A 13,823-nucleotide genomic window follows, 5' to 3' on the forward strand; every position below is an offset into this window, starting at 1 on the left:
AACGCGTTCGCCTATGTCGAGAGCCGCCATATGTCGAGAGCCGCCATAAGGTTAGCTTCTGTCACATCTGTGCGTGCTGTTATAACTTATATCCTATCCATGTTAGCCTTTTCCGTTACCTAAGCCCTATCCATATTCTTTTCATCGTCATCAGCAATCCTATTCCCTTTAATATATAAAACATATAAGCATCTTCCCAAATTCCCAGTCAGTCTCCATCCATCCAATTTCGTGGACGGTCGTATGCCGAAAATACTAATTTTGTGTTTTTTGTATTTCTCTATTTCTAGTTTGTAAAATAAATATTTTTTTTTTATAAAAGGGGGCTAGAAAGTACCCCATAACAGATTTTATATTATTAAGATATCTCCTAAACCATGATGGAACTCTTAAAATTTCAATCGTTTGAAAAGGATTTTATCAACACAAGTGTCCTAAGCCCAGATTAACTTTTTATACGGATAAATAAACGTCACTCGTCGATATAAAAACTAATTTAACATAATAAATTAAATAATCTTAAAGGTCACGAAACGTTAATGTCGAAATAATTAAGTCGAAACGCACTAGATCGTGTCCGGTGATGCAGGAGCAGGTATAGAGTTTAACTGGAATTTCAAAGTTAACGCTGTCCGGTCTTTTTTTTAACAAAGGGCAGTTTTACAATACAGATACGTTCTTTTGTTGAAAGTGCCAATGTGAATGCAGTTTTTAGTTTAAACGCTGTTTGTAAAGTACCCTTCACAATGCGTCGACAATTTTAATGACTGTACTTGCGACAGCACTTTTTTTATTCAGAACTTTTATTTGTGTAGCAAAAAGAGAACTGCATACATTATTGCAACGAGAAATAATATACTCAGTCGACGTGGCACTTTTGAAAGTATAGAGTTATTATAGTAGTCTATCCATCCATACTAATATTATAAATGCGAAAGTGTGTCTGTCTGTCTGTTACCTCTTCACGCCCAAACCACTGAACCGATTTTGCTCAAATTTGGTATGGAGATACTTTGAGTCCCGGGAAAGGACATAGGATACTTTTTGTCCCGGAAAAATGTACGGTTCCCGCGCGATAAACGAGTTTTGGCGCAACGGAGTTGCGGGCGTCATCTAGTAACTCTTTTTTCAAAAGCTCTCTTCCAATTTTAGCGTAATCTTCCGCAGGATGTGCAGTGTCTGGCCACAGCAGTAATAACTACTTATCAATGATAGATTTTGTGTACAAAATGACAGATTTTCTGTATCTATTATGAATCTAAAAACCCACTCTACAGTGGCCATGCTGAGCGTGCACGGCACCTTCCAAATAATATGTGTGTGTGTTCTTCTCTATGTGTTTATTGTTTAGAAAATTGGTAGTTTATTTTTTATGATATATTTTTTTATGAAATAAGGGGGCAAACGAGCAAACGGGTCACCTGATTTCACCAACTTCCGTCGCCCATAGACACTCGCAGCATCAGAAGAGCTGCAGGTGCGTTGCCGGCCTTTTAAGAGGGAATAGGGTAATAGGGGAGGGTAGGGAATGGAATAGGGTAGGGAATTGGGCCTCCGGTAAACTCACTCACTCTGCGAAACACAGCGCAAGCGCTGTTTCACGCCGGTTTTCTGTGAGAACGTGGTATTTCTCCGGTCGAGCCGGCTTATTCGTGCCATGGCATGGCTCTCCCACGTATAATTTAATATAATAATACTTACAATAAATATTTATTTTATAATAATAATGAATGTTATATAAACAGTAAACACCTCAGTTTACGTCGCACACGATAACCCGACGTCCGTACAGATTGGTACTACTAATATATATTCTGTGGTACAGAATACAGATTATGAATAATATACAATAAGTCATATTATTTGTATGATTCATAGGAAGTAATGTTACATTGATGGATGAATTTATGTGTGAAAATAACACATAAAAATCACCATCATTCGAATATTTTCTCATTAATTAGACGCGGTACATATTTGAGGAAAAATGTTGGTTACATCAAAATCGTAATAGTTTTCCTTGAGTTCTTGGAAATGTATCAGAGAGGACGTTGATTACTTCATTAATTATTATTAATTGGACTTTAACAAATATACCTAAATGGTAATATTCATATTTTAATATGTAGTGTCATAAATCATAATATAATTTATATAGTTGTAAATGGGCGTTAATGAATTGACGAATAATATTATTAATTGACTGATACTTAAATTAACTGGTGTTTTATATGCCCAATAGTTCTATTGCTCACGCGACCAACGACAAACGCAGCTGACATGAAACGCCCTTACTCGCTCGATTTCACACGGGGGTAAAATGTATGTACGCATTACCTATTTTGTATTTAATTACTTAGGGTGGGTTGCACTATCTTACTTTAACTATTTAACCGTAACTATAACTATAACTACAATGCCAAATGTCAATCTTTGGTTAAAGTAAAAAATGGACGCCATATTTAACCATAACCATAGAGCTCGACAAGGCTTTAAATGCACGTGGCAAAGAGGAACTAACGCTGTCATCATACAAAAACGCCATTTTTGACAGTCCTCCTTTACCAGCAGCGCCCCCGCCCAGGTTCATTAAAAGCCTTGTTGGACCAGCACCGTCTTCTGTCAAATTCTGTGGTCAAAGTTAAGGTTAAAGTTAAATTAGCCTTAACTATAACCATGCCTAGGTACACATAATATAATAAAGCTAAATTAGGGCCATGTCTAGATATTTCCTGACGTAGTTAGGTCACCTAAAATGTTACATGAACAATAAAACACGTTAAATACCAGGTGCGCCCAAATTGTATGGGAAACGCAACGGTCAACGAATATGTTGTATGAACGGTCGTGTCATTGGACTGAACATATAACTTGAATCTTATTAACAAAACAATAGGATTTAAATTCGAAATGTGTGTTCGATCGTTTAAAAGTACATTCGAAGTTCGAACTTTGAACTATAATGACATTTAACGTTTTTTTTAAGTCACAAGGTAGGCACAAAACTAGTAGATCTCCATTGCCCTATAATTCTAGCGCTGTAACCGTGCACTTTGCGACAGTAAAAAATATCCCGCACTTTTCCGAAAGCCAAACTATCAAGAACAAAAATTTTATAAAAATGGGTTTAGCGGCTTAAACTTAAAGAGGAAACAGAATATAGACACAGATATTTTATTCGTATGGATAAGAGGTCACACGCATTCGATATTAACAGGTTATATTTTTTCTTAATTATATTCTAATGGGTTTATTATTTTAGATTAGATTTTTGATAAATTAATTAATGAGATAAATCGCGCTTCTGGCATAAGATCTATGATCAGATCCACACCTGCCTAATGCTATAGTGCCTAAAAGAGGTCGCCTTCTCTCGATTTACTGTTTTGAAGATTAAGAAATCGTTTTTAATTCAGCTGTATTATAAATTATAATGTAAATTAAACGAGGCACCAACTTTTACACAATGAAATTTTAAATAAAGTTTTGACTTTATTTAGTCTTTATTTCCTCTGGCAGATAACAGATTACTATAATTATTATTAATTGCAGTAGTAGTAACTAATTATGAAAAATAACCAAATGAAGCCCTTACAGTATGGTAATTAAAATGCAATATTATGATGTATTTAAAATGCTTGTGACAAAACCAGGAAGAGAAATATGCCTTCCGACTATTTCAGAAATTAATACGTTGGTCACTTAATTATACTGTCATAAGTTAAGTACTGACAACTTTATACTGGACAGTGGACAGTCAAGTTTCGCTTGATTACCGTTGGAAATTAATCTTTATGCTTTGGGAATAAAGGTCTTGTAAGTGAAAAAAAAGTCGAAACGTTTACCGAAGCCGAAAATTGGTCAGTGACAAGTCGCGAATTATTAAATGAATACATCACGGGGACAGATGAACCACTTGACAGGTGCTGCTTCCCTGGTACAGACAGGTGGTAGGCGCGTGCCATATGGCAGAATTAACCGATTGCGTAAAGTAGGTTATACGACTACCAAAAAAGTTGGTCGATGCTTCGAGGTGCGATGCTATGAATTGATTTTATGCCGTAGTTCGTTATTTTCATAATCAGGGATTCCCAAACTTATTTTGTCTACTGCCCACTTTGTAAACAAATTATGTTTTAGCGCCCTTGTTTCAATTTTAAATGCATACAGATGAAATAGATCACTCCCCAAGCCTCTACACAACGCCCCCCTTTAAACCTCCAGCGCCTACAAGGGAAATCGCCCATTTTGGGAAAGACTGGTGTAGATTGTAATTTGTAGAACTGTAGACGGTAGAACCACAGAAGAGATAATAGTACAAGTAGTAGAACCGAATATCTTTTCAGGATGAAAATCGCTAACATACAGTGACAAACAAACACACATGCGTTTATAATTATAAGTATGGATTAACTTTAAACGCCAACTTCAAAAGTTAACAGGATTACTAAATAGAATTTAGTAATTCTGTTAACTGTTAGAGTTAGACGTTGAATGAACGTAAAAAACCGGCACATGTCGTTGAGACGTCCCGAAATTCCACGACCCCGTTTTTGTTACATGACAGATGCATCGCATACATCTTGCATCCTTATCTATTTATTTTGAGTGATCACCCGTCTCTGTCACTCACGGCGCCTCGCGTGTCCCAGAAAAGGTTACTCCTACTCAACTGCGTCAGGAGGGTTGTTTTTCGAGAGTAAACAGTATGTTTCTAGAATTGTTTGGCACGCTCTGCAGCCTAAACGTCTTCTGAATTCTGAGGTATGACTCTGGTCAAACCTCAGAATTCAGATATCTATTCAAATATTCAGAATTCAAATATCTATTCAACAACGTTGTTGATTGGGTAAATTTTGATGTTAGCAAATTAAAAGCGTGAAACTCTTGTCCTGTCGTGTCAAGAAACCGGGCTTCAAAGTATTTAAGCTTGAGAGGTGCCTTTACTTGCTTACTGTGAGATTTGTCATAAATTCATTATATTATTATGAATTTAATGCATTCTGCGTTTTTTTTATTTTATTTCGAGACAAGTGCAGTGAACTAGGCCGATAGCGGCGTGACGTCACGTGGTACCCCCCGTCTGCGAAACTTAGGGACCCTAATGAACCACTTCCTAATTGCCGCGGCAGCAGCGCGGCGCGATCCGCCGGGAACCCCGTTTAATTATAAACCTTAACGCGTCACGATAAGCTTCAAATTGCAGTGCCAACGCAAATTATTTGTTGTGCTGTCGTTACGATAAAAAGAGTTCTTATCCGATGCGCTATATTTGTGTAGACGCTGTTTTGTTGTCGCCGAGAGCGCCGCATTGGACGCACTTCGATTTATTTCTTCATGATTACAATTTTCTACGCGCCTACGACATTATAGCGAACAAAAACTCGTGTTTTTCGAGAACAGGATACGTTAATGGAAGTTGAGCAGATGTGCGAATGTCGCCACATGTGGCGGCTCATGTACTAGCGTTGTAAACATTGTACAACTTGACTTTATTTCGTTTGGACCTCTTTGGAACGTTTGGACCTCTTTGGAACGTTTGGACCTCTTTGGAAGTTTATTAGGCGAATATCTTATAACACTGCCAGTGAAATATCAGTATTATCAAATCCTTACATTATAATTTAAAATAATTGAGTCTGTCTGTCTATATCTGTTAGCTTTTCACGCTATAACCGCTTTTTCAAATCTTTAGACTGTTCTAAACTCCTCTCCTCTCCGTATAGACTATTAATAGGCCAATGTTTCTTGATTCTTGATCGAATTCGGTGCAACTTCGCGGGAAAGGACATAGCATAGGTGATAGGATGGTCTACTATAATTTGTCTCAAAATGTACTGCGAAACGAATTTTTGGTAGTAGAATTATATTATGTAAAATTGTCTTTCTGTCTGTACGCTATCGCTGAACCGATTTGGATCATCCTTTCTCTTTCCACATAATGATCCCCGCGAGCGTGGTTACTGGGAGCGCAGAAGTGTGCAGGAGTCGCCTTGACCCTGGCGGTGGCGTCGACCGGAACGAACTGCGGACGCCGGGCCCTAGACTGTGCCTTGTCACAATAATACCTTTGTGCAACCATCGAGAAATTTGCGAACAACTGATTATCAATTTCTTAGGTTTTTTGACGGGTTTACTGGTCCATGGCCCTTGCCACGATAGGTTTGTATGACCATCGAGAAGTGTCTTTTGCGAAGAACTGATGCTCAATTTCTTAGGTTTTTTGACGGGTTTACTGTGCCTTGCCAAAATAAGTTTGTATGCCCATCGAGAAGTGCCCTTTGCGAAGAACTGATGATCACTTTCGGAGGTTTTTAAAACTAGACATGAGTAAATCTAGTTAAAGGTATATAATGACAATTCTGTATTATTCTGTGACGTTCCATCTTTTCTTTTTTCATTATGTATCATTCTGTAATGTTCTCCCAAACTTCTTGAAAACGCCTTTATGATCTTTCTATGAAAAGTCCTGACTTTTGGTGAATGTGAAATGCATTCGGATTGACCTTTTGTACAGTGCAGGTTTTCCTAGCCAGACTATTCCGGTTCATGGAATTCATATTTCTGTCTTTTTCAATTGACCCGAAATTATTGAGTTCATCAATAGTACTCGTAGTACCGTGCATACTGATTCTCTATCAACTACATGTATGGTAAAACACCCAATGTTTAGAACTTTAATTGATTCTAAATAAAGTCCTACTGTTATGACTTATCAGTTTATGACATTTCATACAAAACTTAAGTTGTCAAGATAGGTCAACGATTGTGAAGTTCCCCTGGCCCTGCTAACTTTTAAACAGTATCTGTCTCTCATCCAAAACTGTCACCTGCTCAATAATAATTGTCGTTATGTCGACTGTCGGCGAGTGTCGGTGAATGTCGGCACTCGGCAAGTGTCGGCGTTGTCGGCGAGTCATCCGTCAGCCGGTTTGGTTGGACCGGTTACGCATCAATGATCAACCCCTACTCCGAGTTGTGACTATCACTCTCAATACTGAACATTATTCCTAACTATAGATGCTGGCGGGAAAGATTCCGAATTATTCCCGTCGAATACTTCGGAAGTATTCCGAAACTTTGGGAATATTTCAACTGTCAAAAATAACGAGGAAAATTGCGCTTGGAAGTTGTAAACTATTTATCTTTAGTTGTGTATCTAAGAATATGTGATGCCGGTTACTAACATTATTAGCCAAGCGGCGAGAAACGGCTTTTTTGGCTTATTATCATTACTAGCGATAAATAGCGGCTGGTAACGGCTTGTTACTTTTCTTTGATAATACCTAATCATATAAGTTCGTTTATTTTTTATGGTTTTTATTCTGATTTACTTACAATAGGATATATTAGTATGGATAGTATGGATATAAGTAAGTAATAAGTAGGTAAGTATAGATTAATCAATCCCATTGGCCATTTTCGCATTTATAATATTAAACCTAGAAGTAGGTATAGATAAACAATTTATATTTTACTTAAGTACGTAATGTGCCACTGAACAAATAATTCACTCAACCACCACAAACCACAAACAAACACGTATATTTCCATTGAATTATTCCGGCGAAATATTCGACGGAAACATTCGAATGCGGGGTACGAATCTTTCCGCGGGGTGAGGGAAAACTTCTCCGGGGAGCATCTCCCTTCCGCGCCGCCGTCGCCCGCTCGCACGACTCGCTCGCCAGTACGAGCGGGCGACGGCGGTGCGGAAGGGAGATGCTCCCCGGAGAAGTTTTCCCTCACCCCGCGGAAAGATTCGTACCCCGCAATCGAATGTTTCCGTCGAATATTTCGCCGTGGCAGTCGGCGCGTGCGAAGCGGTGATAGCGGCCGGCGGGCGACGCTCTATGCGCGGCGGCGATCGATGATTGATGCAAAATACGATTTTTCAGCATAAATAAAAATTCATATTTTTTTTTTATTAAATTCATTTTGAATAATTCAAATTTAAAGAAACTTTCCCAGAAGTATTCCGGAATTTTTCGGAATTTTTCAGAAGTTTTGCAACTATATTCCTAACGTGTTTATTATGGTTTATGTAGCTGATCCGGCAAACGTTTGGCTACATTTCTGGTATGAGAACAACTATATTAGTGAAATTACTAATTCAGAATTCATACCGACACGATACGCACACAAAAATTTAACAAAATCGGTCTAACTAAAAACAATGAGAATTTTAACTATAAGACCAATCCCCAAGCGGTACCCGGCTGTCGCATAACAATTGAACATCTATCGTGTGATGTGTCGGCGATTCTCACGATAGAGGTATTACGCAAACCGACACCCCATGAAATATAACAATTACCATCCAAAATCCATAAGATTTGCATAACATTTTTAGTGGATAGTTTTTATCCACTAAAAATGTACGGTTCCCGTACAAATTACAATACACGAATTTCAGCGCAACGAATACTAGGACTACTGAAAACATTTTGTTTGTTGCTTTCCATCAAGTGACCAGTTTGCTCGTTTGCCCCCCTTATTTTATAAAAAGTCATAAAACTTAAAAGCTTCACAACTTGACCTTGCCTAACACTCACAATGAGCTTATAAGTTACAATCGACGTGCGCCCGCGCATCACCGAGTGCACCGGACGTGACGTCAGAGCGAGGAGCGAAGACAAACGGGTAGACAGAGAATATTATTGTCTAATGTCTTGTGCTACCAGAGACGTAGATGAATTGGAGTAGACTAGTGAATTGAAAAAATATCCATGCGAAAATGTGTCTGTCTGTCTGTTATCTCTCCACATTCAAACCACTGAACCGATTTTGCTGAAAAGGACATAGGATCCTTTTATCCCGGAAAATTTACGGTTCCCGCGCGATAAAAAGATGCGGGCGTCAACTCATAAGAGAATAGCTGGTAGAGGAAGAAAGTTTCAACAAAGCGGGTAGACAGAAAATATTTATAATATATTGGGCTTGTGCTAGTTGAGATAATATTAATGGATCGAGTTGACTGAAAAAGAGAGAGATGGGCTGACTCTGAGGCAGAGAGGAAATTATTATGAAGCCGGGGCTTTCTGAAAAAGCTTGTATGTCGCTTTTAGCTTCCAGTTCAGCGGGGCTAAATTGTCACATTTAGCAATTCCTCTCAATCAATTCAGCAAATGAATTGTCAAAACTGTCAAACTGACAAATGTCAAATCAGTACAAAAATACAGAAATGAATTGCAAGCAGAGTTGCATTTTACGATTTTAGAAAAATGAATCATATTATGATTCATATCATGTTTCTTCAAAGCGAGCCTCGCATGCTTATTTCTGTCTTATCACTCAAACCAATTAATTAGTTTTCTTTGATGACATGTATATATATATATTTGTAACTTTGAGTCCTGGGAAAGAACTCAGGAAAGTTTTTATTACAGAAAAATGTACAGCGGGGCTAAAATGGTCGCTTTGAAGAATCATGATATGAATCATAATATGATTCATTTTTCTATTCATATGTACCCGTGCGGAAATTACGGGCAAAATCTAGTTGAAAATATATATTAATCCCTGTTACCAGGGTAACATGAGCCCCAAGCGTCTGCAGGTACTAAAGTACTTCCACACGAGAGCACATCTTAGTATTGAGTTTCTACCATTCTACCCATTGTATGAGCATTCAAAAGCTCTTAGAATTGCTTTTATTCGAAAACGAGTACAAAAAATACTAATTGAAGACACAGTAGGTAGTAAAGGTAGTTTTGTAGAAGAAAAAAAAGCTTACCTACTGTGTATTTACTGTTTATGTAGAAACTCTTGAGTGCCCTTTAAGTAAGACAAAATTTAATATTGTACTTTGCAGAACTTATTAAGTACCAATACCTGCGTACTATAACATTTTGGGTCGTTTTAGTAGATTAGATATTTTCATTGCTTATAAAATTGTATCGAATCCAGTAGACTAACAAGTTTATTTTGTTCAATATTTTCTTCGAACGTATCCGATCGAATATTGGTTACAGGAAAGTATACTTAAAACAAAGTAGAACAAAGAAAATGAGCTCCACAATAAACCTAAATATAAACATAACCTATATCTACATAACACCTTGTCGCACTGAGCGCGGCGGCCGTTGGAGTCGCGAGTGTACGCGGCCGCGGCGCGACTTACTTCGACAAGGTTACAACTTACAAGTCGCGACTCGCGAGCTTTTTTGTATGTGTTGTGAATTCAAGAGTCGAGACACAGCTCAGTAAGTACATATTATTGTGTTTGTATGGGAATATTTTTACTAATATAACGCGAAAGTCTGTCTGTTCACGTTAATATATGGTTGAACCGATTTTGATAGATATGGACTTTTAATCCCGAAGAAGGGCATAAAATATTTTGATGTTTGGTATGAAGAATGAAGATAATTGGATTCTTACAAATAAGTACGGTTCCCGCGTGATATTTGAATTTCATCGCAGCTAAGTTGCGAGTTGCGAGCAACATCTACTTGAAATTAACTGTTGTTTTGACTACCGTTTCTTTAGCGTTCTCATTTAAAGTATTTGTTACGAAATAACGATGTCTTTACAAATTACGACTGGAAGTCAAAATAAGGACTTATATAGACGATAAAATACTTTGTTGTTAGTTTGTGACTCGAGTTGAGTAGCAGTTAGGGTCATAGCACACTATCGACCGCGACGGGGCGTTTACAGCTGTCGCACGATAATGGAAATTGAACTCGTTTTAACGAGTTAACAAACGGTTACAAATTAAAATGAATGATGCAGAAGTGGTGTTGCGAAAAATAAAACATTTCGTTCTTGAATTATATGTTACATACTTGCTGACTCCTACTGAAAATTGAAAACTTTCTTAATTGTGATGCAGCTTCTATCACATTAAATATAGTAAAAAAAGTATAAAAATCGGCACAGTTAAGTAGTTATTGCGTACGCGAATAAAAATTTATAACAAAAATGCATACAGTACATTTCCTCTATCATTATTACTAACTAAAATCTGAACTTCGTGAGGACTCGCGTCGGAGATGGAGATACCTAGGTCCTTGACTGACTGATGATAATACATCTACATACAGATAATAAAAATTACTATGTTAAAGCACAAATCAATAGGCTTGATAGTATTTCCGTAAAGCGTTCCACAAAATGTTCAGGTTGAGGGATATAGTAGCCATGGCCATGGGCCATGTGAATCCATGATTAATATATTTTCTTTTAATGTCAATTGTCAGTATAAAATATAATTTAAACTAGAAAATGTTAAGGATTATAACATCTAATAGTTAATTTTTCAATTCCGTATCAAGTTAGTATGATGATTTACATACAGGGACAGTGATTATGTATTCCAGTGCTAAATTATATTCGCCTACTTTAAGTTTTATTGCTTTATATACTCAGGATTTTATGTACTTATTATCAATTTATTTACTCATTTAAATTAAAATAACGTTTGATTACCTTAATAGGCATAAAATACTAAATCTGACAGATAAATCCTTTCATAAATATTCAATTACATGCGAAATTTTTATGGTTTTTTAAATCCATAACTTATGACATAAAACCTTCAAGGAAGCCGCATTTATGTCATTAAATAGATGTCAATGATTCTGTTAGCGTTAACGGAGTGTAGTGTGTGGCGACCCTAACTAGACCAGTTTTGGCCCCCTGTTTACTGAGGTGTATGTTTATATTGTGAGAGATAAGCCTTACGAAATAACCGTTTTATTTACAACGACCACCTACTACACTATGTCATCCTGGTACCTTCTTGTTTTACAAGCGCCCCCCCCCCTAAATATCTTTTTTTTTTTCAATCAAAAACCCATACTTTCATGTAAATAGCCACAATAGTAACATTTTTTGTTTACAAATTGTATTTAAGGCTTAAAAAAGTATACCAGCGTTTTCCTGATGCATGCTATGCAGACGGTGTTATTTGTGTAAGTACCTTGAAATATTCTGTGTACGTCAGTAACCCTCGAAAGCATGTTTTTGTTTGTGGTACAATTTATACAAATATGACAGTGGACAAGGCTGAGCGGTCGCCGCCGCGCCGGTTCGAATCCGCAAAATGATAATTTTTATTTAAATGTACTTAGGTTAATTTAATAATTATTACTTCGCAAGCTGGAGCCTGACCCTGGGGGAGGCCTTTGCCCAGCAGTGGGACAGCATAGGCTAATTAAAAAAAAAAAAGCTGGAGGAAATTTTTGTGATTAGGCTTGGCTATTCATTAGGGAGTAACAATTTTACAGTTTTAAGTATTTTTAACTAACGATTATAATACTACAAACGTTGATGAATGATGATGACTGTGAATTACAAAACTATACATGACGGCAAACACATAAAAAAGGGAATCCTAAAAAATAATGGAAAAGTAAATAAAAAGGTCGAACGCCTACGCCGCATTACCTTCACCTCAACCGAGACATTCACATTCGTAGTACCGGTAGTACCCACACACCTACATCTCCGAAACTACCTCCAAAGGCGGTAGATCCACAAACTACCCCGGCGCTCGGATAATAACACTCCAAAACCATTTTAGATAAAAGTTAAAGTAACAGAATCACCGGTCTATTAAGTTTTTGCATTCGATGCACATTTACGAAATTAGTTCGGGAGATAACGCGACCGACCCGCCTTTGTCGGTATTTTTTCGCTACCCTCGACAAAAAATATTTCGAAAGGTACCCCGTTTTTTGCTCCCCGATTTTAATTAGTGGACCACAGTTTTTTCGAATTTCGGCTCCACTAGGGCCGGGACCGTCGAAAATACCGAGAAATCGCGGGTCGGCCGAGAAAAGGGCTCGCGGCGATGCTCATAGTTGCGACTTGCGAGTGCACGCCGCTCACCGGCCGGCGGGGGCACGTCTACGGTGCAGCTACGTGCGGCTACGAGACTCACGGCCTGCACAGTGCACTCGATCTGGCCGCCGCTCGCTTTCAGGGCGGACGCCTGAAATCGAACATAACCTCAAACCGGCGCGGCACGTGCCCTTACATAAGGGTGGCGCAGCACTACATAACCTCACTCCTACCTTGTCTGCCGACGATCTCGGCGACGTGCTCCGACGACGGCACGGGCACGCACTCCGTCATGTTCTGCGACTTCTTGGCGCGGTCGTCGGGCGCCGGGGCGAAGCCCAGCGGGCTCGCCAGGGGGTTGGTCGCGGCCAGGCTCTCGCCGAAGTTCAACATGCTCAGCTCCAGAGCCAGCTGGTACGCGCGGTCCTCTACTATTCCTCCCCCGCCCAGGTCCCCGCCGAATAGGCTGGAAGGCATTTCCACTTGAGAAGTAATCTTGTCGGTTTCGAGAGGTTACCCTCTCGCACTGGTCGAAGGAGGTGTAACGCGTTCGATCGTTTTCGCCGCTCGAGTCACACGCGTGCGTTACAGTCGCGGCGCGGCGGTGTACTGAGTTGCCGGCCGGCCGGCGGGCGCACGCGCTCTGCTCGCGGCGCGCGGGGGGCGGCGGGGGGTGCGGCGCGGGGAGGCGAGGGGTGCGGAGGGGGCGACTGCACCGGGATGCGCCGCAGCTTCCCGCGGGATGCGCCGCCGCCCGCAGGTACCGCACACGGCACACCACTACGCGCCCCCCGCCCGCGCCTCGCGCGTCGCGCCGCGTGCTAGACGGCGGCGCGACGACGGTCGCTGTAACTGCTTGCAATGACTATTTAGTCCACTACAGCTGCTGTAGGCTTTTGAACAACTACCGAAGTTACGACTTGGAGCTTTAAGTTTTTATTACCATTGTAGCTTTACACTTCAACTTACAACTGCTACGATAATAACCAGTATATTTTAAGATAAGATAATAATACAGAAGCTTTACTTTAGTC

At 39.3% G+C, this 13,823-nt stretch overlaps 1 protein-coding gene across 1 annotated transcript in view; it reads right to left on the bottom strand.

Moving 5' to 3' along the window:
- The window catches only part of LOC121734261 (RNA-binding protein MEX3B), a 61,118-nt gene extending 47,703 nt beyond the window's left edge, over positions 1 to 13,415 (bottom strand). Inside the window, exon 1 of the mRNA XM_042124751.1 lies at positions 13,023 to 13,415. Coding sequence (XP_041980685.1) covers positions 13,023 to 13,266 — 244 coding nt within the window. The 5' untranslated portion in view covers positions 13,267 to 13,415. The remainder of the gene's footprint in view (positions 1 to 13,022) is intronic.
- Positions 13,416 to 13,823: the final 408 nt, after the last annotated feature.

The sequence above is a fragment of the Aricia agestis genome, chromosome 15, assembly GCF_905147365.1.
Source record: "Aricia agestis chromosome 15, ilAriAges1.1, whole genome shotgun sequence".
Lineage (NCBI taxonomy): Eukaryota > Metazoa > Arthropoda > Insecta > Lepidoptera > Lycaenidae > Aricia > Aricia agestis.